The sequence below is a fragment of the Oculina patagonica genome, chromosome 13 (assembly GCF_052425735.1).
Source record: "Oculina patagonica isolate OP01 chromosome 13, crgOcupat, whole genome shotgun sequence".
Lineage (NCBI taxonomy): Eukaryota > Metazoa > Cnidaria > Anthozoa > Scleractinia > Oculinidae > Oculina > Oculina patagonica.
The window spans coordinates 18,986,613-19,011,945 of NC_135770.1; the positions used below are offsets into that span (position 1 = coordinate 18,986,613).

Sequence of the window (25,333 nt, forward strand, 5' to 3'; positions counted from 1 at the left end):
TTGAATATAGCTGTCACTCATACTGAGGATTGGGCCTTTTATAACTGTATAAGTTCTAGCCAGTTCCAATGCAATGGGCACTTTACATAGTGTCTCTTGACAAAATGTAGATTGAAAATGTTGGAATAATCAGCACATAACATGGCAGTCAGTGGATTCTCTGAAGACTGTATCTTGTGCATTTTCTTGTTGTTTTGCATTTTTGTTCTGTAAATATAATACAAGAAAAAAATCAATAGTTAAAAATATTAATAATTTTTTTAACAATAACTAATAGAGATGTACATGTAAATATTATGAGGTAACATATTAACATATATCACAACTACATGTACATGTTGATGCAGGGATGTCGCTAATGGACGGCTGCCGGCTAATTTCACCGGTTGAAAGAGGACTTACGGTAAATCCAGCTGAAATTTCACATGAAAACGAAGATTTAGATAAACTTTTAGAGCTACCAAGGCCATAAAAGCCAGCTGGGTTGTTGATAATGAGCTGGCTTAATGTTCTCTAAGCAACATCCCTGCAGATGTCAAATCAATAATTATCAACATACATGTGTAATTACATGGACCAAAACAAGAAACAACTACATTGCGTACTGTATGTATACTTACCTTAAATGTACAGTTGCAATATGGTGGGTTTGTGACCCAAAGGGTGACAAGGATGGGTTTGTCAGTGACCCAAAGGGTCACAAGGGACTCAAAAGAACCCCACAGATATATGTGCTAAGACACCAAGACTGATTAACTACAACACTTTTATGTAACACAAGTAGATACTGAATTCAGTTAAATTTTCTTTCTTTCTGAAACACATACTTAACATGCAAATTATGCTTGTTTAACCCTTTATTAAGACCCAAGAGTTACCACAACAAATTTCTCCTCACAATGTCAATACTAAATCAAGAGAAGACCTGTTAGGAGAATTATCTATTAACAAATTCTCCAAACAATGCTATAAGAAAATGTATGAAAAACAGTCAAGAGAATTTGTATGTGAATGATAGGGCTTAAAAGGTTAATCATTTACCAGTCATTATAGCCTACAAAAATGTACATGTGTCTACTCTTTTTTGGTTGCTATCCACACAGCTTTATGGTCACTAAAGTATGTCTCGAGAACTCCAGTTTGGACTCTTGATTCATTTAGATTTGTATAAATGTGATCAATTGTAGTTCTGTTATCAGTGGTGAAACCTGAAATAAGTTGTTTGTATCCATATGTTTCAATCATTTGAGTGTGTATACTGCTTTTTTGTACACCATTATTAAAATCAATGTTAAAATCACCAAGTATTATATGAAAACGTTCTGTTGACATAAAGGAATGAAGTTCTCTTAATGCTTGAAGCAAATTTCTCGTTGACACTTTTGGTGATCTATAAATTACAGCAATAACAACATCTGGCAGACATTTAACTTTAATTATTGTTATTTCAACTCCATGCATATTTTGGCATTTGGGATATCCATCATTACATTGAGCTCTGGTAAAAACTGCAGTTCCATATAATGGTCTTTGTGTATGCAACTGCCTATCAAAAAAGGCGTCATTTCTAAACAGAGAGAAGTCATTGATATTATATTCATCATTTTGGTCAAACACCCACAACCTAGTTTCAACAAAGATATTTACATCTGCTACCTTTATGTTAAAATCATTTTTCACATCTGATATATGCTTGTGTAGTGAACGTGCATTTAGAAAAACAATCTTGACAAAATCATCACCAATGTCTTGAAGAGAAAATACAGATGTCTGAAGATAAGCCACTGTTCGCAATCTCTGCATTTCATTCTTAACTTTGTTACTCACAGTTATCTTTTTTTCATTGAGATTCTTTATATGCAATCCATCAATTGTGGTAACTCTACTTAATGCAACATAATGAATGTGGGGAATAGCTCGTCTTGAAGTAAGATCAACTACAACCTCAGTTTCAGTGTCACCCTGAGAACGGTGAATAGTTTTCCCTGCAGATGGCCGTAAAGGAAATTGTTTTCGAACGATTTGAGCAGCTTTACTTCTCCCTACAAAAAATGTCACACAAACAGGTTTTATTGGTGTCCATCCCTGCTGGATATTGTCACTGAAAAGGTGTCTATTTTCATTTCGAGTTTTCTCTCCGACTTTAGCATGATCAAATTCAACCCAAACAATTCCATCAGGACATTCAGAACTTAGGAGACTGATAAATCTCACTAAACCTGCACTACCATTTGTAAGCCCATCATCTAATCTGATGTTTTGACAGACTTCAATCCTTTCATTTTCTGCAATTGCAAGATGAGTTGCTAATTGCATAGTTTTTCGTGGATTATCTGGAACCTGTCTTAATAACCGTGCCTTTAACTCCTCAGACTGAGCACCAATGACACTGTCAACTGCCTTGACAATATATTTTTTACCTGCTGCAGAATTATAAACTGACCTGTTAAACTCATCAACACTGTCATTTTGGATGAATAGGTGTGGAGCGTGTCTGGGATAGTTCATAGAAGGATCTTCAATAATTCTTGCTCTTAGTATATTCAAGTCATTCTCAGTGTGAATGCCTTCACGTAGCCGATTAAGAATTTCTGCAAACTGATGGCTTTCTCTTTGACGCATAATTTCATGCAATTCAAACATCTGAAAATGTTTCTGCCATAGATTAGCTGCTAAAGGGGCATAATCACTCTCCAAATCTTCAAAAACATACCCGTCAAATACTGGCTGAAGTTGAAACAAATCTCCAATTGCTATAATACTCACTCCCCCAAAATCATTAGCTGTACCTATGATATCTTGAAGTCTTTTGTTAATCTGAATATTGAACATAGAATTTCCTACCATTGATACCTCATCAATGAAAATTATCTTCAAACCAGCAAATTTGCATCTTAAGGAGTTCAAACGACTAGCATCAAGCTTCTTATAAATTTTTAAGGACTGGTTTGCAGGCACTCTTAATGCAGTATGGATTGTATTTCCTTGAATATTGTAAGCAGCTTTACCAGTTGGAGCAACAAGGACAGCTTTAATTTGATGAAAATCATCACCGGCTCTTGTATTTAAATATTTGTAAACTGCTTGAAACATCACTTTAGTCAAGTGAGACTTTCCAACTCCAGCACCACCAGAAAGAAACAAATAGAAAGGTTCATTAGTTGTCTTTACAAGGTGTAAAACATGGTAGAAAAATTGCAATTGCTCAACATTTAGAGAACGGACAGCTTCCCTATACTCTTCATCTGGCAATTCATCAAACCAGAAATTTTGTTCACGATTCTCACTACTGGAAGGAATCCCCAGATCTTCAGAAAGATCATAGTTCCTAACTTCTTCTGTGTTGCATAAACGTTCCCTATCAGTTTCTGCAAGGTGATGTAGTTCTACGTGTTGAGTATTTGGAGCTATGCAATCCCACATATCATCAGTGCATTCTACAGTTTGTACATCATCTAATACCTTGTCCAGTTGCTTACTACATGGTGCATACTGAGACATCTGATCATTTATCTGTTCAGTTAATCTCTGACAACGCTCCTTGTAAGTCTCAGAGTCACCAAGCAAATCAGTGTTTTCATCTCTCCATGCAGTAAATAACATAAGGAGCTCACGATAGTGCTTTTCAGGGTTACTTTCTTTATTAAACCAAACACTTCTAATTACCCTAGCTTTTGACCGCTTCTGGGTTTGTTTGTGGTTCACTGTTTTCAAATCACTGCTAGTATCTGTACTAACCTCATCATCTTCATTATTGTCATGATCAAATATTTCTAACGGCAATCCATCAACATCAGTATTGTTGCAACTCTGCAAGTTTTTCAGGTTTGATTTCATATTATTGTCATACCAAGCTGCCCAGTCAGCTAATGTCACATTCTCTAGGCAAGATGGCCTTTTGGTGTACCTTTTTATTAAGCCACCTGATTCAATGTCTTCTGACTCATCTTCTAGGAGCTGAATGTCATCAATTGATTTCAGAAGATGAACTCTTTCATCTGGTAAAGCTGTATTAATAAATACCACTTCACGAGAAGAACGACGCATTGGTAACTGAAGTACAATATATACTGCCTCTTGTGCGCTTATTTCAACACTGTTCAAGAATTTGTTACCAATGTCACGCACTTGCTGTTTAATACCCAAATTTCCTTCTCGAGCTTCCTCACATGCTTTTCTTAAAAGTTCACTCATACCTCTTTGCGCCTTTGATATGTAAGAAACAACATACATCGCACAAGAATAGATATCTAAAATGAATTGAACATCCATGTTTGCTCTCCATGCAAGCAGGCAGTGCTTGTTGTAATTATTGATTCTAAGTTCATTTGGCTTTCTTTTCAAAAATATTGTTGCCCTACTTAAGGAAGATCTAATGGCTAGAATATAGACCTCTTCTGTGACACCAAGCTTTTTGAGAAGTTCGTCAAATGAAATATCTTCTCCTTCCCTCATTGCATTAAGTTGCTCATTGATTTCTTCCCAAGTTGCTTTGTGCTCATCCAAAAGACTAATTTGGTCACTTTCACTTAAAGGATACAATATTCGAGTGCTTTTCATTGGAGGCTGTGGAAAATGAAACCTGCATTTTTTCTCAAACCTTTTTTTACAAGTAAATGAATGTTTATGTTCCTGACGAGAAACTAATTCATCTAACTCACAACTGTTTCCAGGTTTTGAACAAGTGATAATTTTATCAATAAAATTGCAAATTTTTTCATCTGAATCTTCACCAAACTTTGGTGCACCTTCAATCCATAAAAGCATATGTATATGTGGTGAGCCACGCTGTTGAAATTCAACGCGATAAAACCAATCTGCTATTTTTCCGAGAGGCGCACAATCACTATGCAAAAATTTAACAATAAATTGCTGAACTTGGAAGTCAAAATGTCTTGCACATGTGATAGGATCACTTTGTATTAACCTTGACTTTTCCTCCCATGACAATGCATTTAATTCATCATCACTGTATATTTTATGATCAGTCAATTCACCTAACATCCTTAACAGATGATTCCACTTTGTTTCAGCTGCAGAAAAGCTACAGAAAAGTGTTGCAGCTCCAAGTTGCCTTATCATGGCAAATAAATCTTTCTTAGCCTTCTCAAAGTAGGGTGGTGAACCACGAAGAGCTCTCAGAAATCGGTAGCCTTCGTCCAAATGAACTAATTTGTCTAAAGCACCTTCTTTTTTTAACTCGCCTGCTGTTAGTCTCTTTCCTTTTGTTTTATGCTTTCGTAGAGCAATCTGGCATTTGCCTAATATTATTTTCATTTGCAGCTTTTTCAGTTTAAAAAAAATATTTTCGATACACTTAGCAACCCTGCGATCAGAACGCCTTAACTCTGATTTGCAAATGTCACTATAATACACAGGCACACTTCTTTCCTTATTATCTGCTCTTACTTTGCCATAGAATATCCCAGGATATGCTAGTTCTTCGCAATATTGGTCTTTAAACACACTTATTGGATGATTGCTTTCACCTGGTGCAAAGTTCAAAACCTTTTCACGCTCACAATCTTCTACAAAGTCTGGGGATGTTAACATTGTATCCAAAGTACCAGCACACATTTCTGATTCATCCACCTCATTCCAAGAATCTTCTTTTTCCCCTTCAGATTGAGTAGGGCAAGAATCCTTAGAAAAATCTCTGCTAGAAAAATGCAAATCTTTTCCACTACCTGAGCATCTTGATACATCCAAAGTCACTGGTATACCAACTAATGCTTTTAGACTAATAGGGTTTGCTGATCTATACCCTTTTGAACACACTTCTACAAGAACAACATTTTGTGGCTCAAGAATTTTATATCTGAACAGTTTGATTACAGTGGAAGTACTTACATTAACTGCTGCTTTACTGAATTCAGTAGATAAGTCATCTTCCAGTGGCAATAGATCATGTACAATGACCATGTGCTTTCTAAAAAGTGTTTGCTCTTTTTCCCAGGCACTACACAAAGAACAAAAAAAAACACCACTTCATTACTATTACAGTCATTGTGATGGAATACTGGCAGGTAGTTACTCTCTTCACAACATTCACTATCAGTTTCTACTGCATGATCATACAACATATGACTTTTTAATTTCATCCAGTCTATTAACACTTGTTCACAGTCAAGGCAAATAAAAACTTGACCACATTGAAATGGGAACAATCCACTATTTTGTGACAAAGATTCTACATTGTTATTCAGTGACTCATTAGAAGCTACAGGTGCATTCATGTCTGCAACGTTGCTTGAACTGCAGCAAGGTCTATCATTAATTGTGTCATTTTCCTTACACCCTGTAAACAAATCATTCCAATCTGGGTTAAGTTTGATGCCTTCTTGTTGATATAGTACACCATTTTCAGTCAGCCATTCAGCTGCTTCAAAAACTTTGGATGGTCTTATGTTTTGAGATAGGACGTAGTTTTTGTATTTTAATTTTCTCTTCAGTTGCACTTTGATAGTCTCTGTTTCAGACGAAAGTCTTGGTAAAATAGTTACAGTATTAACAACATCAGCAGGAACATTTACTATGTTGGCATGGATTTTGAACTGCTTTCCTCTAGCTGCTTCATGTATCTTTTGAAAGATCAACCGTGGTGATACAAGTCTCCATTCTAGTTCTGTCAAGTCTAAATGGTCAGGTTTAGATGGAAAATTCATTTTATTTTGGACTGCACATGGAGGAACTTTATTTTGCTTTAGGTGTTTATAACACGTATTACAAACCCATTGAGCTGTACAACAGTGCTCACTTATTTTTATGCATTTTAGCACAGCTTCATTATCAAGTTTTAGTACAGTTTTAACTCTAACAACACTATGTTTGTACCATAACTGATCGCAACATGTGCAGACAAATGTTGGCCCTGTAGCAACCAGTTCACGAAAAATGGTAACTAGCTCATCGCAAGACATTTGGTTTTGGTGACCTTTTCTTATTGTATAGGCTTCTCTCCTTTTTCTCAACCGTTCTTCTTTCTGTTGCTTTGTTTCAGTTTCTTTTGCTTTTCTTCGGGATTCTCTCTTTTTCTTTAGTCTCCTTTCTCGTTGTTCATTGCTTTCAGTTTGCTTGTTTTTCTTCAACCTATTTTCTTTCTGCTGCTTGGTTTCAGTTTCTCTTTTTTTTCTGATAAGTTCCCGATGCTTCCTTAACCTATTCTCTCTCTGTTCTTTGCTCTCGGTTTCCTTTTTTTTAATTCTTTGTTGCCTACACTTTCTTAACCTATTCTCTCTCTGCTCCTTGGTTTCAGTTGCTTTTCTTTTTAAATACTTTTCCCTGTACTTTTGTGACATACTATCCCCTTTACTTTCAGTTTCAGTGCTAATTCTTTTGACTTTCTTTTCTCCAAATGTAAGTAGGCTTTCTATGTGTTCTTCTGATTTTTCTTGTTTTCTCTTCCTGCTATTAATGCCATCATTTTCTTGTGAGCTACTTTCTGTTTCCCATTCTAAATTGTGACATTGACTGCATGACTCCTTACATCCTACGGTATTGTCTCGTACGGTAAATTGTTGACTGCAAGTACTTGTGAAACTTCTGTAATTATCAAGTGACAATTTTTTAACTTTAATACCCAAGACTTCATAAGGGATTACATTCTTTTCTTTGTAAAAGTGTTGAAGATACTGCACTGTTTCCTCTATACTGGTAAACTCCAACAGTATTGCTGTTCCATTTGCAGAAAGATTACCATAAATGTCTCGTGAATGGGAATCAAAAATTCTATAATGACCTTTGTTGTCAATAAAAATAGCAACTGTATTGATTTCAATAGTCAACAGAAACGCATCATAATCTTTTATTAAAATCATTAATGCATGTTGTAGTGGTACAAAATAGTCTCTAATATCAGACATGTGCAAATCACCTGCAAAGCTTTCACTGAAATTAATGGAAAAGTTTTCATCATTAATGGACAATGCAGAAGGAATCTCAGATAACAACAGAAAGTCTTTTCTTGCTGAATTACTTAGATGAGAATAAAGTACATTGCCTTGAATCAATACTTCATTCAGCTGATCTCTAGACCACGATGCATTAATTTTATAATTGTAAACAACTGCAGTTAGGCACATCGCTACGCATTGGTTGCCAGCATTGCTTCCAAACAGTGCAACATCACCTTGATGATAGTCAGCCGTGACAGTTTTAGACGAATCTACAGCGAACAAAGGCCCAGGATTCGTTTCCACATCATTGGCAAGTCGAATCAACAGGGGAATATAAAAACGATACAAACACATTTGGGTAAACCAAAGTCTTGCATAATAAGTCATTTGCCACGAGCGGATTACTCTTTTTAGTGTAGGAAGATATATCGCTTCCATGTAAAACATAAACAACAGCATAGACCAGAATTTCCCTCTCATACGATTTGAATATTCTTTGGCCTTTAAGTAAATGTTATGTAGCCCCACAACCGCTCTATATTGCATTAAAGACACCATGATCTACGATATCAATGCAAACAAAAACTTCAGATGGCTCACCTTTCAATTGCAATCTTTGCAGTCTCAGCAGTTTTCACGAAGGAGATAAACTTCCTGTCTTTACTTCAAGCTCAAAGTCACTAAGGTCGCCAATATTTCAGTTCACAGTTATTTCAATTCTGACAATTCTGACAATGCTCAAATTGCTCAACAGTGCTCAATCAGTTGAACTGACAGTAGCCTGTTCCAGGCTAAACTGACAGACAAGGGTCCTGCCAAAATACAGTAGCACTCACCAACACGTAAAAGCGTTTTAAAAACCAAATTTAATGTAGACCCTTGACCTGTCGCGTTTGCGAGTAAGTCGATTTTGTATGTATGCACGACAAGTTCTGAAAGAGTTTGTAAGTGAGTGCAAAAATATAACAACTACGTACAAGTCTAAGTCGAAGCTTCTCAATTTCACCAAACAGCAAAACCCCCACAATCAAGATGGCGGATGGCAAAGAAATGAAGGAAACAATAAATCACGTGACCCATTATGCTTAGTTCCCAGTGCTACTCGGTTGGAGTAATCTCTCCTCACACGGCCGTCCACCGGGCCATAGCATATAGGCGTCTCCGCCTAAAAACCGGCCACTTTAAGACTTAACATGAATAGCTTGGCTCGTTTTGCAAATCGCCTATCACGTGAATGCATCCTAATTTTAAACCCAATTCCAAAATATTCGAATAATAAAGTGCTCTATGATCTATACAGAAAAGGACGTTTTTCCGCCCTTTCTGTTAAAATACCGCCACGTAGATTAAAGCTTATTTTCACTCCGCATTTAGCAAAAACAGCCAGTTTGAGACTTGGCATGTACAGTTTGGGTCTTTTTGCAAATCCGCCATTGCGTGGATTCATCCTAAGTTTCACTCCAGGTCCAAAAAACGACTAAAGAAATTGATACATGAGCCACTGAAAAAGTCGATATTTGGCCCTTGTGTTGAAATACCATAACGTTGATTAAAGCTTATCATCACCCCAGATCTAGCAAAAGCGGCCACTTTGAGACTTGAAATGTACATGTACAGTTTGGGTCTTTTTGCAAATACGCCATCAAGTTGATTCATCATTATATTTACTCCAAGTCCAAAAGAATGGAATAGGAGAGTGTTACACGAGCTACCGAAAATGACGATTTTTGGGCTCTTGTGGTGAAATACCATAACGTTGAATAAAGCTTATTATCACCCCAAATTTAGTAAAACCGGCCACTTTGAGATTTGAAATGTAAAGTTTGGGTCTTTTTTGCAAATCCGCCATCACGTGGATTCATCATAATTTTCAATCCAGGTCCAAAAAAATCGACTAAAGAAATTGCTGCATGAGCCACTGAAAATGACGATTTTGAGCCCTTGTGATGAAATACCTTAACGTTGATAAAAGCTTATTATCACCCCAGATCTAGCAAAAGTGGCCACTTTGAGACTTGAAATGTACAGTTTGGGTCTATTTGAAAATCCTAATTTTCCCTCCAAGTCCAAAAGAGTCGAATAAGAAATTGCTACATGATCAATTGAAAATGACTGATTGTTGAACGAACAAATTCTGCTATTTTTTGCGGTGGAGGTAAGTTTTACCAGACGCAATGTCAAAATGATCCTATTTGACCCCTGGTTTTGATATGATCAGCAAAAGCTGATGGATGATCGCATTTAGCAAGGGCCTTAAAATGTTCTGTTTTTCTGTCATGAACTCGTCATTTTGTTTTCCCTATATAAAAATCATTACAGTCACAGCAGCTAGCTTTGAAGATGACTTTTGATCCTTGAGAATCTGAATTTTTAAACCGCCTTAAAAGGCGGTCCTTGTACGGAAAGGCGGATTTGGTGCATCGTGTGTTCTGAAAAATGCTCTGGAAGAGAATAAGTTCAATTCACAGGTTTTTAGACGTTGAGTAATTTGGTTGCTGGGATGTCCTTAGAAGAGTAGCAGCATTAAGGTATTTTTTAGGGACTGTCGCAACAGGGACTGTGTATGGCTTGGTTCTGTGCCTTTGTCCGCCGAAGTTGCCCCGTCCCGTTAAGTCTACAGAAATTGTTGGAGTTCGCCACTAAGAAGAGCCATTTATTCTTTGATGGCAAGTACTTCAACCAAATAGTAGTCATCATAAACTTGTTGACTGTGTGGCCATCCCTCAACTCCCTCTCGATCTCCCAAGCCTCCTTTGTAGGGGGTGGAATCCAGCGCGAGAAAAGAGAGACCAGAGACAATTTTGTGTGGACATAAATGATCTTTTTGTCATTAGTCATCCTATAGAAATGGTTTGAGTGGGTGTTTACTAGTTCTAATTAAACCAGAAGTTGTGTTTTATACATCGTTGTCAGGAGCCCATGGGCTCTTGTCGTTGTATAAAGAACATCACTGAGCGAGTCAAGTAAAGCGCAACCGTCTGTTTCTTCTAGGCGCACACGAGCGTTGCTTTTCGACCAGTTCGTAGAACCTAACATAAACTGGGACGCTAATATTTTTTTTTTTCGTTTTACTCTTACTTGAATTTATTCAGGGTTATAGTCCGCTCTCTGAAACAGACAACAGATCAAAACTATATTTCCTCAGATGAATGTTGTCATTAAGCAGAAACTCCAGCGGAGCCATTGATAAACTTAAATTGGTCTCTGTATTTCGATTTACACTGAGAGTGGCTGTTTCATTATATTATCAGATGTGTCGTCGTCGGATTTTGCTCAATTAATTTTTCTAGTTAACAGAGTAAAAATCAACCACAATCATTCATTATCTTAAAGGGATCTTACCTGCAGAGCTTTTTGCTTAAAGGGGTGAATAGTTTTTTTGGATCGACGGATTTGGTCTTGAAAAGAACACGGATTGTGGGTTTTTGCGATACTCTTAGCGGATTTGTGGATTTCGAAACTACATCAGATTGCGTATTAACCCTATTCAGACCGGGCTTTTTTGGACCTTCTCAGACCGGGGGGGGGGGCTTCGGAAGCCCCCCTATGTAACTTCCAGAATACTTAAGCAATCACCATGAAACTTATAGGATGTATTGTACTTCCGAAACTCTTTCTTTTGGTATACGTCACGTGGGATGGTGACGTCACATCACGTGACAATTACATCATGATGTCAAAACAACCGCCATCTTGGATCCGCCATCTTGGATTTCAAAATTTTTCCAAAATGCCAGAAAACCACCCAAAATCATTGCAAAGTACTCAAAATGAATAAAAATGTGCTTTAAACCCGTAAAAATGTAAAAATAATGCCATTTAAGTTGATTTATATTAACAGAAACACGCAAAATTACAAATCTGGAAAAACATGCCTGTCAAAATTCCGTTGCCATGGTGATGTCAAGTTCCTGACACATCATCCAACCCTACCAATTTGTTGCTAGATAAAGTTTAGGAAAACTCAGAAAGTTTGGCAGCGTTTGGTTAAATCTTAAAAAAGTTATAAAAGTTCAAAGTCAGCGCGGGCCTCAAAAGCCCCCCCCCCCCCGGTCTGAATAGGGTTAAGTGAAAATGTTGGCGTGGATTACGGATTTTTCGAATCAGGAGGTTCGGATCGTGGATACTAAACGAAACGGATCACTTTTCTCAGTCTTCGTCGGTTTTCTACTTTGCTTTAAATTGGCATAAAACCAACAACATTGTCCATTGCACTAAAACTATACCACACAAAGTTTTCAAGTAGTGCGGGTTTAAATCTGAATGAAAATTGTGGCGGATTGATCTACGTACTCTGTTCACTCCCCCCCCCCCCCCCCCAACCCCTTTTGCTTTGGTAATTAGACAAGACCATAAGATAAAGATCAGTGTACAGCACAAGAGAAAGAGAACTTATACATTGGCACTACGAAGCCACAGTGGCTGAAAAGATTTCACCTTGTGCGTTATATTTGTTAATTAGTTTTAACCATGCCGTAAGAGTGTGCTTGATCAGACAGACGCCTTTAACACTACTGTTACTTAATTATTAATTAATCCCATTGTCCATTGAACCAAATTATTTTTGTTAGGAATTTGGAACACCGAAAAAATGTACAAATTTTTACTTATATTTTTCAGCTGATCACCATATCATAGCATCACATTTGTCTTACTAAAAATTACTACTGTTTAATTCCTAAGATATGTCAATTAAGTAGGGGAACGTATAGAAAAATATGTGATATACTTGGTTATGAACAAACACTCGACTCGTGCATCTTTTAAATTGCTGGCATTTTTATTCAGACGTGCTAAGTTATTTACACACAGTATGTTTCAACACCGCTTGACACTTTATATTCAATTCAATAACTTAATTCGTTTTAGAAAGTTTGAAGCTCTAACTGTTTATCTGCCTTAAAAAACAATAAGAAAAAAGAGACAAATTTTCTGACTAATTCATTCTTTAGTGATAACGTGATGATGGCAAAAAAATTTTGTAAGTCGAAGAGATGTTTGAAAAAGGCGCGATAATTTAGCTTACAATGCAACAGAATGGACCCATAGGACGTTATTGTATGTTTACAGTTATGCATTATACATATATTTTCTTTAAGGAATGACGGACGTTGACATCAGATTCGATCCGTCACCGTGAAGCCGACAGAGCTACAAAAGGTTAATTGAACTGTGTACTGAACTGCACTCGTGCACATCACACCGGATTCTTTTAAATTAAATGTCAACCGACTTGAATATTTGTAGAACTTTCATCCTGAACTAAGAGTCGATCTCATTTTCGGTCAGTTATAAGAATTCATTAAATTGTTAAAAAGTCCCCTTTTTGGATTTCAACAGAATAATTCATTGATCCGATGTCAGAACAAAATATTAACCTTTGCATTTAACTAATTAGGAGCTGTAGAGTTTAATAAGTGGATCTGAAATAATCTCAACAGTATGTCCTTGCTTAGGGTAAGAGTTAAAAAAAGCCGGCAAAACAAAATCAACCAAAACAAAACAAAACAAAACGACGAAAATAATAGATCACATAAAGATTTAAAAACAGTAACCTTGCATCACAAGTAGTTTCAAACAAATTTCTTCTTCTGCTAATTGATGTAACATAAATGTGTGAAAATTATTCGTCCTTAGAGCACTCTCTGAAGCCGGAACCAATACTCATTTTGTAAGTTAAAAACAAAGGATTGTGCTCATGACTCTAGGCCGTTTCTACAGTATGATGACACTTCACTTCTTTAGTTATTGTGAGAGTTCGATAATCTTAATTGAAAAAGTATGCTATTCGTTGTCGTTGAAAAGTAAACTCAAAAATAAATATTTCTCTCTAGACCAATAATCGCAAGGGACCATACAATCACCAATTGATAGAACTGAGGGAATTAAATGCCATTGGTTGATACAAACAAGCAACGGGAATTTATTAACAGCAGGAACTTATGACATATATAAATATTTTTCGGTTGTCAATGAAAGTTTTGCAAATCAAAAACACGGTAGGGTTTTTCACAGCCATAAATTCTGAATCCCTGCAAATGGATTTTTTAAGATCCACCATGTCTTCCATTTTAATGTTGTGTGGTATGTTCTTTCTTTCGTCTGTGATACCACAGGCCGACGGTTCAGTAGGTAAGTTTCTACTAAAACGTTTAACGACATTTTATGTACGAATATTTCTTGTTTTATCTAACCTTTTATGCTAGGAATTCAAACATATTTGAGTCATAACTTGTTTCTCACTAATGGCGACTAAAATGCCTAACCGAATTCCGAACTAGAATAGTGCTTGTTGACAAAAGTGGTCTTATTTCATTTGTTATACTTGATTATTTTGTTAAAACCTAACTAACAGTAGAGAAATAAGACAGAAGAATCAATATTTAAAATTATAAATCAAACCAAATTTGGATTTCATCGGGGTTTAGCGAATGGAATATAAAAGACTCAAAATTTAAGGCAATATTTTTTTAGCAACTGAGCAGAATATACTTCAATAAAGGGGGAAACTTTCATGAGCCATATTACATCCATCTCAATATGCAACATAATAATAAAATATCTATGTCCCCACAACCCCGAAACTATGTTTATATCATTGCTATAATGAGGAGCGTTTTTTATCGTCAATTATATTTATGTAGTCGTTGTTGAGCTCTCTAGTACCATTTAAGATAAAACTGGGTATGAAGTACCTGAATCAGAAATTTCAATTCATGCATTGATTTTCTTTCTTAAATCGGGAAGAAAAATAGGTTTAGTTCCATCTCCCATTGCTCAGAGATAATTTTTAGCTGGGCAACAGAACGAAACTGTAAGTCTCTTAACAGGTGATTTCCGTTAAATAATATTCGTTTTTGCTTTTGCGCAAAGTAAAGTTCATTAGTATATATATGTTGCTTGTCAACCCCCATGCCATGCCATGCCATGCCATGCCATGAAATTCCATGAAATACTATGTCACGCCATGCCAGGCAAAGTAATTGAACCAAATTTGAAACGGCATGTAATTGTTTAGCAAGCTTGGTGTTGCCAAGTCAATCGCGTTTCGACAGCCATGCTCTACCACATTTATTTGCATATTCCCATTTACTTATCGAAATTATATTATCTCTGTATACATTATGGCTGCGTTTTCTTCATTTTTTTTTTTACCTTGTAAAGTAAAGCCGGACTCTTAAGATGGCAGATCCCAAGACAACAGCAGTTCAGAAATAATTTGATGATCCATGTTAGGATTGATGAAAGGCGGGAGACTAAACAGGGTGATTTCACTGAATAACAAGGATTGTGGACGAAATGTTTTTTTTTCCTTTTTTCTTTAGACCAGTGCCGTAATTTGGAGTTTAGAACAGCCCAAGTGTTCGAGGGTAAACGTTTGATCAACCACATGATTCACAGCGCCGACGTCTTGGACAATGAATTTTGCGGTGCGCTTTGCTACATGGAACCCAACTGTTTCAGTTATAATTTGTTTGCGAAAGATGAAACTGAAAAACTCAAATGTGAATTGAATAATGCTACCCACGAAGGGCACGAGGAAGACCTGAACGAATATCCAAATTATATATACCGTGGAGCTAAGGTAAGTGAGAGTCAGAAAACAGGATTCATACAAAACTTTAACGTTCTCATAACGGGACACTTTAAGCGGATACTTTTTTCTGATTACAATGGTGTCCAGTCGCTTACGAGAGGCTCGACTGCACCGAAAGGGAGTCTTCGGCACAAGCAGAATTCCCAAATTCTCCCACTCATTTTGCTAAAGGTTTCCCACAATCTGCACTTATTGACTGAGTGCGATCCGAGGGCCGGAAGGGAAAATATTTGGGTCAAGGTCTGGAATTACAGATCAAGTACAGCGTGGTCTGTGCGTCCTGACTAAAGGCAAAACATTTTGTAGTACGACCTGACGCAACTCAGCCAATAAGCATTTTAACGGACTGTAGAATGATACTGATACTACTATAATATATGATCAAATGCTTTCAATTTATTATCGTGGCAGAAGCGTGGCCGTAGGCTTTCCTAATAGAGCCGGAAGGCTTTTTCCGAACGACGTCAACACGTCCTGCCATACATACGTCAGTTATACGTCATTATGGTTTCATTTCTATTATGGTTACGTAAGCGGGGTCGTACGTACGTGTCTATATGGTAATGATTATGTGTGTGAGTTACAGTTGTTACATTGTCTTGCCCCATTAGAGGCACATGTTGCCAGGTGCATTCGTGTTAAAAAGTTTATAATCAGTTTTTGTGATCATAATCTCCCTCGCAGCCGTTTTAGTGTCGTCATGCAACGATCCTCCCCACAAACGGCTGCTCACATTCGAACAACATTTCGTTTCCATTTGTTTCTTATGTGACCAATCACAACACAGGAGATTGTAATCAACATGTTTGTTCCCGCGAATTCGGTTGTTTCAGAGAAGAACATTCGATGCGTTCCCAAAACGTTTGCAGTGTTTTTCAACGGAACCAAAAAAAGTGGTGCAATTCCATTACAAAATATTTTTTTTTTAAACATTGTCAATGACAATGCGTTCGATATTCAACGAAATCACAGAGCATTTAGAATCATTCACGGGACTGTTGTGCCAGCTTTAAAAATTCTCTTCAGCGTATTTTAAACCCACTTGCATCATTAATTTCGTTTTGAATTTGGAGCAGAAAATACACAGCGTATTCCTGTAATTTTGCGGCGTTGAATGAAATCATGCTCCCATGTACTTCGCACGCGCGCAACAAGTTCTGATGATAAATAAATTTTATTCCGCTGCCACAACTCTCTATAACTGGTGCCGATTAAACAATTCTGCGGTTAAGTTATCAAAAAGGGCTTCACTTCGCTGACCGTTGGAATAAAACAGCATAACAATAAAGGGCGCAAACTTTTATCTTTAAGCTTATTTAGCAACGGTTCCGACATGCAGCGCTACATTGTCTGGCGTGTCTGCTATGTATAAATTTAATATTTTTCTGAAAAGATCTGTAAACCGTTCAATTTCATCCGGTTTACAAACGCAGAAAACTTATAACCGAAGACCATATGTCTCACAAAAAGTTTTAAATGCCTTTGCCGCGTTATAAAAGTTAAAATTTGACTATATTTAATTTGCGTTGGCTTAAACTTAGTTTATCCAACAAGTCATGCACGGCGAAGTATGCATTCGGGAGCCGCACAAATATCGAACAAATATAAATATTATTTCCGTGGTCTTGTTTCTTAGCTTTTTCCTGAAATATTGCTGTTCTGGACGTCTTTATTGGTACAGAGCGAATTTTGTTCCAGTATTTTAAAGTCTTGCTAAACATTCAGATCAAACGTTCGAACTGAAGCAGCCGACGAGAAAATTAAGAAACATATTTTATCCATTTCTAAAAGTTTTTGCAACGGATTAAATAACATTGCGAATTCACAGCAAAGACAGTGATTAAAAATGTAGTCGAGGAAAAGAGAGATGTTTTTTAACTTACCTACGGGTTTCAGAAAGTCTCTTCTGTATGAAGTCATTATCAAGTGGTATAGATCGGGAATTGTAAACATTTCGAGGCTTTCTGGGCTTTCCAACGACATGAAGCTGCCGCGGTTTCTCCGCTGTCTTTCTCGACTCTTAATTACGTTTCGTTCTTGGAATTTCTCGATCCTTAAAGATTCCCTTCATTCAGTTTGAAGGTCTTGAAGATGATCAGAGGCCGTTATCAGAGGCTGTTGTAAGCCGTCAATAGCACGCCTTGCAAACTGACAACTCGCTGGTCGCTGAATAGCAGATCACATTCAAATTCAGACATGAACAGATCAGAATAATCGCCGGAAAATCGAATTGGTTATCAGCGCTTTCGTATTTAGCTCAAATTGCTAACAACATCAAATTAAAGCCTCTTCGACATAATTTTGAACTGAGAACTCCAAGATAAAACACGCAAAGCGATTGGTTATATTACTTTGGCGGGCACGGTTCACGAGATATATATAAACCGAATGGCGATTGGTTGAAATGGTGGAAAGGAATGTTGTTTGAATGTGAGCAGCCGTTTGTGGGGAGGATCGTTGCGTGACGACACTAAAAACGGCTGCGTGGGAGACTACTGTGATTACTGTTGTACTCTAAAATAATTGTTTGCTAAAGTAAATAATCTAACATTCCTAATTTTTAGAATGCCTGTGTCAACAACCGTTGTAAGAACAACGCGACTTGTCAAACTGGTTTTACAGACAGAGGTTATCGCTGTTTGTGCTTTCCTGGATTTACTGGTCAGGATTGTGAAAGTGGTAAGAGAAACACGGCTGCTGCTTTAAGGTTATGCTTGTTACTGGTTGTTTTATATTGGTTTGACTCTTTATCCCTGATCCCTTGTAAAAGACATGCAATTTGTTTCTAGCATCTGGTCACGCACACTACTAACACAACTCCTTTCATTGGCGTTATTTACTGACCTGTCAGAAACCGTGAAAAACTGCCAAGGTGTATGTGGTTTTTTCGATTACCTTGTTGATAACTTATTGGCAAAGGGTTCATGCAACAAAGTTATACTCGCCGATCTTCTGTTTGTTAAGCGCTTTGGGCCTGTTTGATCATAAAACATCATTTATGCATTGCTTAATTGGCTACGAAGATATTTACCTTTCCTACCAAATCTACCAATAACTTGAAATTTTGTACACTGATCGCATGGCTGCAGTGGGAATTTGTTTTCATTGTTTGTTTCAATATTTCATTCTTGAAAAAAATGTTTCAAATGTGAAACTAGGATTATTAAATATAATATACAGGTGAATGCATGTCATTGTGTGTTGTCGTTATCAAGTTAATTATATTTACTAAAATAATTTAATTACACTTCGGTAATCTCTTGACATTCTCTGTCTTTGTCATTCTTTGAACGCAATTTAATTACATTTTTGCAGATATTGACGAGTGTGCTGTTGGAACACACACCTGCAGTGTGGATGCTGCGTGCAATAACACCAAAGGGTCATATAACTGCACTTGTAAACCTGGATATGATGGAGACGGACGGAATTGCGAAGGTTAATTTTCGAATTTTGATTATAGGCTGTAGGTACTATCGTTGGCTTTTCAATTGGTCGTCGAACGAACTTTGTGGCATCCGAGTGTGGAGATAATTCGAATACAATCAATGGTTTGAATTCGCAGTGACCTTTCTCCAGATATAGATCAAGTTTGCGAGTAATTGGCCAGTATCCTTAAATTCTGTTCTTTGCGTGAAACATTACTCTCCTATTGTCTCTATCCGTATTCTTTTCAGATATCGATGAGTGTGCTACAGGAAGGCATGACTGCAGTGCTCTTGAACTGTGTAATAATACCGAGGGATCATACGACTGCCCATGTGAGTGGATTTAACCTCCCGGCTTTTTTTTTTTTTTTTAGGTGGTTTTCTGTCCAATATATAATCTTTGGGGGTTGATCATTCACAGTACAGTGTTGCGAAATTCGCAGCAAGGGAATCAGAAGCAATGTTTCTTAACAGTTGTGTCTGCCGTTAATGTTTTATATATTCTTGTTGATGCAGCTTTGACGTGCAAGGATCTTTACAACAGGAATTTGTAAGTAATCGACAGTTACTTTCTAGGTAAACAGCTTAAACTACAAACAAATAACAGCACCTCAACCAAAAGAGTAAGAGAAACATTTCAGAAAAAAATATTTAAAAAAAAAGATAATGTGCTTAAGACCATAATTAAAATGGTAGCAGGAAAGTGTAGCAGGAAGAGGAATAAGTACTGCCAACTTTGCCAGGAGGGACACAATCGGGAGCAACGCCAAGTGTCTGATTTAAGGTATCCGTGATAAAGGGAGTTATGATAATTGACGCCAGTAATTTTGTGACAAGAAAAGTGGATTAACCCTATTCAGACCGGGGGGGGGGGGGGGGCTTTTGAGTCCCGCGCTGACTTTGAACTTTTATATTTTTTTTTTTAAGATTTACCAAAACGCTGTCAAACTTTCTGAGTTTTCGTAAAATTTATCTGGCAACAATTTGGTAGGGTTGGATGATGTGTCAGGAACTTGACATCACCATGGCAACGGCATTTTGACAGGCATGTTTTTCCAAATTTGTAATTTTGCGTGTTTCTGTTAATAAAAATCAACTTAAATGGAATTATTCTTACATTTTTGCGGGTTTAAAGCCCTTTTTTATTTGTTTTGAGTACTTTGCAGTGATTCTGGGTGGCTTTCAGGCATTTTGGAAACATTTTGAAATCTAAGATGGTGGATCCAAAATGGCGGCTGTTTTGACATCATGATGTTATTGTCACGTGATGTGATGTCACCATACCACGTGACGTATACCTAAAGAAAGGGCTTTGGACAGACAATACATTCTATAAGTTTCATGGTGGTTGCTTAAATATTCTGGAAGTTACATAGGGTGTCCCCCTTCCCCCCGGTCTGAGAAGGTCCAAAAAAGCCCGGTCTGAATAGGGTTAAGTGATCCATTTTTGTTTCAATATCTGGCTCAGAAAGTTTTACGTTAGCAATGTGGCGAACGGAGTGTGACTGGGCTGTACCGCAATACAGCGTGACAGGTATTCATAGTCAGTACACAAGCTACAAAAATAATTGTTTTGCTAGTTTTGATATAAATGTTGCTTCATCAAATCGTATTTTCCTGTCACGTTCAAAATTGATATCTGATTTTTATTTTTTTATTTTTTATCAATTATAGTCACTATCGAAGCGTCACTTGACTATTTCTAAATGCAAAATGGTTATTATTTGTTTAAAACACATCTGGAGTGGCGAGTTGTCGCAATTTTGAGCTCAATTAAGTACTTACTTGCTTTAGGTTGCCAAATGGACTAGCGCGTAGCACTTGATCTTTTTTTTTTTCAAATGGTGACATACTTGGATCGCTTTGCTGACACATCTGATCTCGTTCAGAGTCCATGAAATGATTATGCACGACATCGCAAGTGCACGGAAGTAGTGTCCAAACGGAGTTGCAAGTAGATGCACGTTTCGAGCTTGCATCCCCTTTTCTAAACGAACACCAGAAAGCCATTTTTTTCCTTCTGGAGAAGTTTCCATTTTTTAAAGAGCTGTTTATTATCCATTTTGCAATTGAAATATGGAAAGAAGAGTATTTCTACTTCGAGAAGTAAAGAAAGAATTTTGTTTGCCCCAATTCTTCCCTTAACATTTCCTTAAGCTGCACTCTATTCATACTTTCTTCCAAAATTCTTTTCCAGTTTTTGTTTGAGTGAGTTTTGGTAACATTATAGACAATGAATGCTAAAATTTAATATCAAGATTACCAACGAGTCATGAACGTTTCAGGTCCAACGTCGACAAAGCGTTCCAAATGAGAGTAGGATCCGAAGAAATCCTCGTTTATTGTCATCTAAACAAAAATGGACTTGGAGCATGTGGTGTAGGTGGCTGGACGCTGGTCATGAAGATTGACGGCGCACAGGTATTTAGTTACTCGCGTCAGTCAGTCAGTTAGTCAGCAAATCAATCAATCAAACAAATAGACTTTTAGTCAATCAATCAATCAGTCACTCACTCAGTCAACCAAACAATTTATCATGAATCAAACAAGAGACGAATCTATGGAATCATTTGAGGGTGAATGGAAAAAATCAACATCTTAAAAATTGGTGACCTTACCGGAAAAGATAAAATAACGTAAAGTTTGCTGTGATATAAATACATTTTTTAGACAAATAGACATGACGAGAATAATGAAGGGTTAATAAATCCAGCACGTGGTCAAAACAACAAACTGTATAAACTGTAAAAACGATCTACAGCTACGAATACCAACTTGATCAAAAACAACGGTGGAGTGAGGGGAGAACTGAAAGCTTAAGGAATTTTAAGATGAAGTTAGGAAACATAGAGCTTCGAGTTCAAGTTAAAAATTAAATATTATCATTTTAATTCCCCGTTGCTGGGTGAATCCTTGTTGTCAAGTATTTCTCTTTGCTGAATATGTATTTCACTTCCTCAAATATATAGCCACTGTATTTTTTTTTCGCAGAGCACCTTTCACTATGATTCCAGCTTTTGGACGAACAAGGAAACATTCAACCCTGAAGGAGGAGAGACTGGGTTTGACACACAAGAGACCAAGCTGCCGACCTACTGGAGCACACCTTTCTCTAAAATATGTCTCGGTATGAAGATCCATGGTGAAGAAACCATTAATTTTATCGCCATAAACAAGGTGGCTGATTCGCTCTTCTCACTGTTCGCCGACGGGCAATATCGTTCCACGTCACTTGGCCGTGACACGTGGAAAATGTTGATTGGTTCCCAAAGTTCATTACAGGTTAACTGTAACAAAGAAGGGTTCAATGTAGTTAGTAATAATCAGCAGTATGCAAAAGCGAGGGTCGGCATCGTTGGAAACAACGAAGACAGCTGCCATTCCGGTGATTCCCGAATCGGCTTTGGTACAGGAGGGTATTTCGACGACTCAAACACGTGTGGAAATGAGGCACGTCACCAAGGAGATAACGGAAACAAGCATATCAAGACCATGGGATACATCTTGATTCTGTGACGCTTATATTCAACTTAATTTTCTTATCCTTTTTTTCTTTTATTGATTAAGGTCAATGACATGAAATGAATGGATTTAAATGCTAAGTTGTCTTTGTAACATTGGGAGTTCTCCTTTTTAAAAATTTATAACTAAAACTATTAACCTTTGTCTGGCCTAATTGCTGGCAAAATATCCTGTGATTTTTTGGTAGTTGAACCACTATACAAAACATACATATTTATTCAGAAACATTTAAGCATTCAGCCAGTCATTCTCCTTCAATGAGCCTTCGCAGTGTTTTCTTTGTTCATCGTTCAACTTCTAATAATTTCGTTTTCAAAAACACATCGAATTTAAGTATTTTCTTATACAATATCATTGAAGGGAAATTTCTCGAGGAAAGAAAGACTTGAGTTGCTTAAAAAAATATCATTACCGGCGAGCATATTATCGCATTATAACTTCTGATCACCAATTTAAAAATGATCATCCATTTTCTCAAAAGCCGAGGATTAAACTAAACGACAAAATCTAAGGATTAAAACAATACGTTTATATTTAATAATATGCATTAATAGCGAGGAGGATACTTCTGAAGCCCTTCACAGTCACCGAGTCCGCGGCATCGTTGTTGTGGTTGCTATAATTTCCATTCCGTGGGAAAAGATGGCTTGTGGGCGGCCTGTGGCCGAACCGTCGAAGAACCGCTAACTAGAACGTGTATTGATTGCGTTGCAAGTTGAGAGAGCATCGTCATTCGGTTCCAGACCTCCTTTCTACCCCCTCACTCCTTGTTTTAAAGCCCAACATTCAAAGCAACGTAAAACACTACTCAAATATCGAGGGCAACAACAACAAAAGAAGTAATACAGGGACCGAATTAGCCGTTTTAGTGTCGTGTTAGGTCGAGGTAGGTCGGGGTGAAATCATCCATTTTAGAAACCTCGTCATTTTTCACAATAGAATACGAATTTGGATTTCTCTTACCTGCATATCAAACAGTGTGCTCCTTCATGGGTTATAGCGTCACCGCTAACATAATGATTACAATCGCTTTTCCCAAGGTTGCTCGTTCAATAACCACACAGATTAGTTCTCAAGATTTGTATTGTTCGAGTAAATAAAACAGGCACCATTTGTATTTGACACGCATGCAGTAATTGATATTTAAATATTTCCGAGTAATATAAAACATCGTGTGACGTCTTTGTTAGTGACGGTTTGTCAAAGAAAAGTGCCGACTTCAACCCCCCCCCCCACACCCCCCCCCCCCTCCCTCCATCATCGCCCCACCAGTTTCTGAGTTAACTTTAGCAGCAAAACGAAAGTCACATATTGTATTTCGTATTATATTTTTTTATTGAATTAACCAACGTGGACAACAGATTATATCCGTCACCGTGAAGCCGTGAGAGCTCCTAGAGGTTTATTGAATTGGACTTTAACACATCACACGAGCCGTTTCAATTCTATATCTCTCGCGTTCGGCATATGAATTCACTGAACCAATAGGAGAACAGGATTTTGACCGTTTTATGTTCAAAAAGGGATGTAGAGTTGGCTACGAAATCACTTAGTAGTCTAAACGAGCCAAACTGAAACGATCTGAAAAATATGTCTTTGTCGAGGACAAGACTTAAAACCAAAACTGAACAACCAGAAGCAAAACCAAAGAAACAGAACTAAGATAATAAAGCAAATATTAAAAGGGACTTTCCTGAAGTAATAAGTAGATTTAAACAAAAGATTTTTTTCGGCTAACCGATATTACACAATTCGTGCAAAATCATTGTCCTTAGATAGAGCACCCTGTGAAGACAGATTCGATACTCATATCTACTCATACTCATATTTACGTTTTTGTATTATGCTAATCAAAAATATCTCTTGGAATACTTGAGCTGTGTTCTTCAAACTTGGCAGCATTAATGTACACCGTAAAAGACACGAAATGACACCCGAAGTGCCGTTGCCATGGCAACAGTTTTGATGCTAATACCTATTTTAATTCATACTGATATCCCCTAGTTTTTGCCCTACCAAAGATGATCCACTCCCAAGAAGCTTACGCCGTCAGTAGGGGTAATAGGGCATCATGTGTGTCCCAAGCCGGACCCTCAGTCCCACTTTAAGGAGGCTCGATGTAGTTTTTTTAGCCGAAGGGTGGTGGTTTTGAAAATTAAAATTTTCCAGGAAGCTAATGTTCGATTTTTGCCAAAATACACCATAATGATCAAATATGACCAAATTTTAATTTCTTACCCGTCACTTTGTCACAAAGGTTACCATAGCGACCATTGACGTTTTATTTTGTTCTCAAACAAGCTTGATTTTCTCGAAATCTAGATTGACTCTTGGTATTCATTTTTTGATATGTTCATGTACTGTAGATTTACTACCTGTGCTCAACATTTTAGGAAAATTTGTAAGAGCGTTTTAGAGTAAATCAAGAATGAAGTTTTTGGCATTTTCTTATAATTTCCTATAATATACAGTCGATATATTTTAACAGATTAAAGCAAAAAGTCTTTCTCTTTAAGTTACTGGTCCTTGATGGTGTAAGTATTTATATTTCAGTGAGAGAAACTGTGCTCAAATAATACGAAACAATTTTAAGGCGCCTATTTTATATTAAAACGGTGTTTTTCTGAAAAATTCATTCTTGATTAACTTGAAAACGCTCTTACAGATTTTTTTTTTTAAAATTTCGTCAACAGTTAGTCAATCTACTAAACTTTAACATGTCAAGAAATAAACACCAAGTGTCAATCTAGATTTCGAGAAAATCAAGCTTGTTTGAGAACAAAAGAAAACGTCAATCGTTGCTATGGTAACTGCAGTGACTAAGTGACCAGTAAAAAATTAAAATTTGGTCATATTTTATCATTATGGTGTATTTGGCAAAAATCGAACAT

General features: G+C 37.1%; 2 protein-coding genes across 2 annotated transcripts; one reads left to right on the forward strand and one right to left on the reverse strand.

The window, feature by feature from the left end:
• Nucleotides 1–213: 213 nt before the first annotated feature.
• Nucleotides 214–8,478, reverse strand: LOC144634728 (uncharacterized). The gene is made up of 2 exons (XM_078493763.1): nucleotides 6,173–8,478; nucleotides 214–5,618 (listed from the first exon to the last, which is right to left on the reverse strand). The coding sequence occupies exons 1-2, from the start codon at nucleotides 8,451–8,453 to the stop codon at nucleotides 1,075–1,077; spliced, it is 6,825 nt and encodes a 2,274-aa protein (XP_078349889.1). The 5' UTR covers nucleotides 8,454–8,478; the 3' UTR covers nucleotides 214–1,074.
• Nucleotides 8,479–13,924: 5,446 nt separating this feature from the next.
• On the forward strand, nucleotides 13,925–23,495 carry LOC144634589 (uncharacterized). Its single transcript, XM_078493602.1, has 8 exons — nucleotides 13,925–14,027; nucleotides 15,221–15,480; nucleotides 18,057–18,171; nucleotides 18,808–18,930; nucleotides 19,170–19,253; nucleotides 19,437–19,470; nucleotides 21,206–21,341; nucleotides 21,912–23,495. Exons 1-8 carry the CDS (start codon nucleotides 13,934–13,936, stop codon nucleotides 22,434–22,436), a joined length of 1,371 nt encoding a protein of 456 aa, XP_078349728.1. The 5' UTR covers nucleotides 13,925–13,933; the 3' UTR covers nucleotides 22,437–23,495.
• The last annotated feature ends 1,838 nt before the right edge of the window (nucleotides 23,496–25,333 follow it).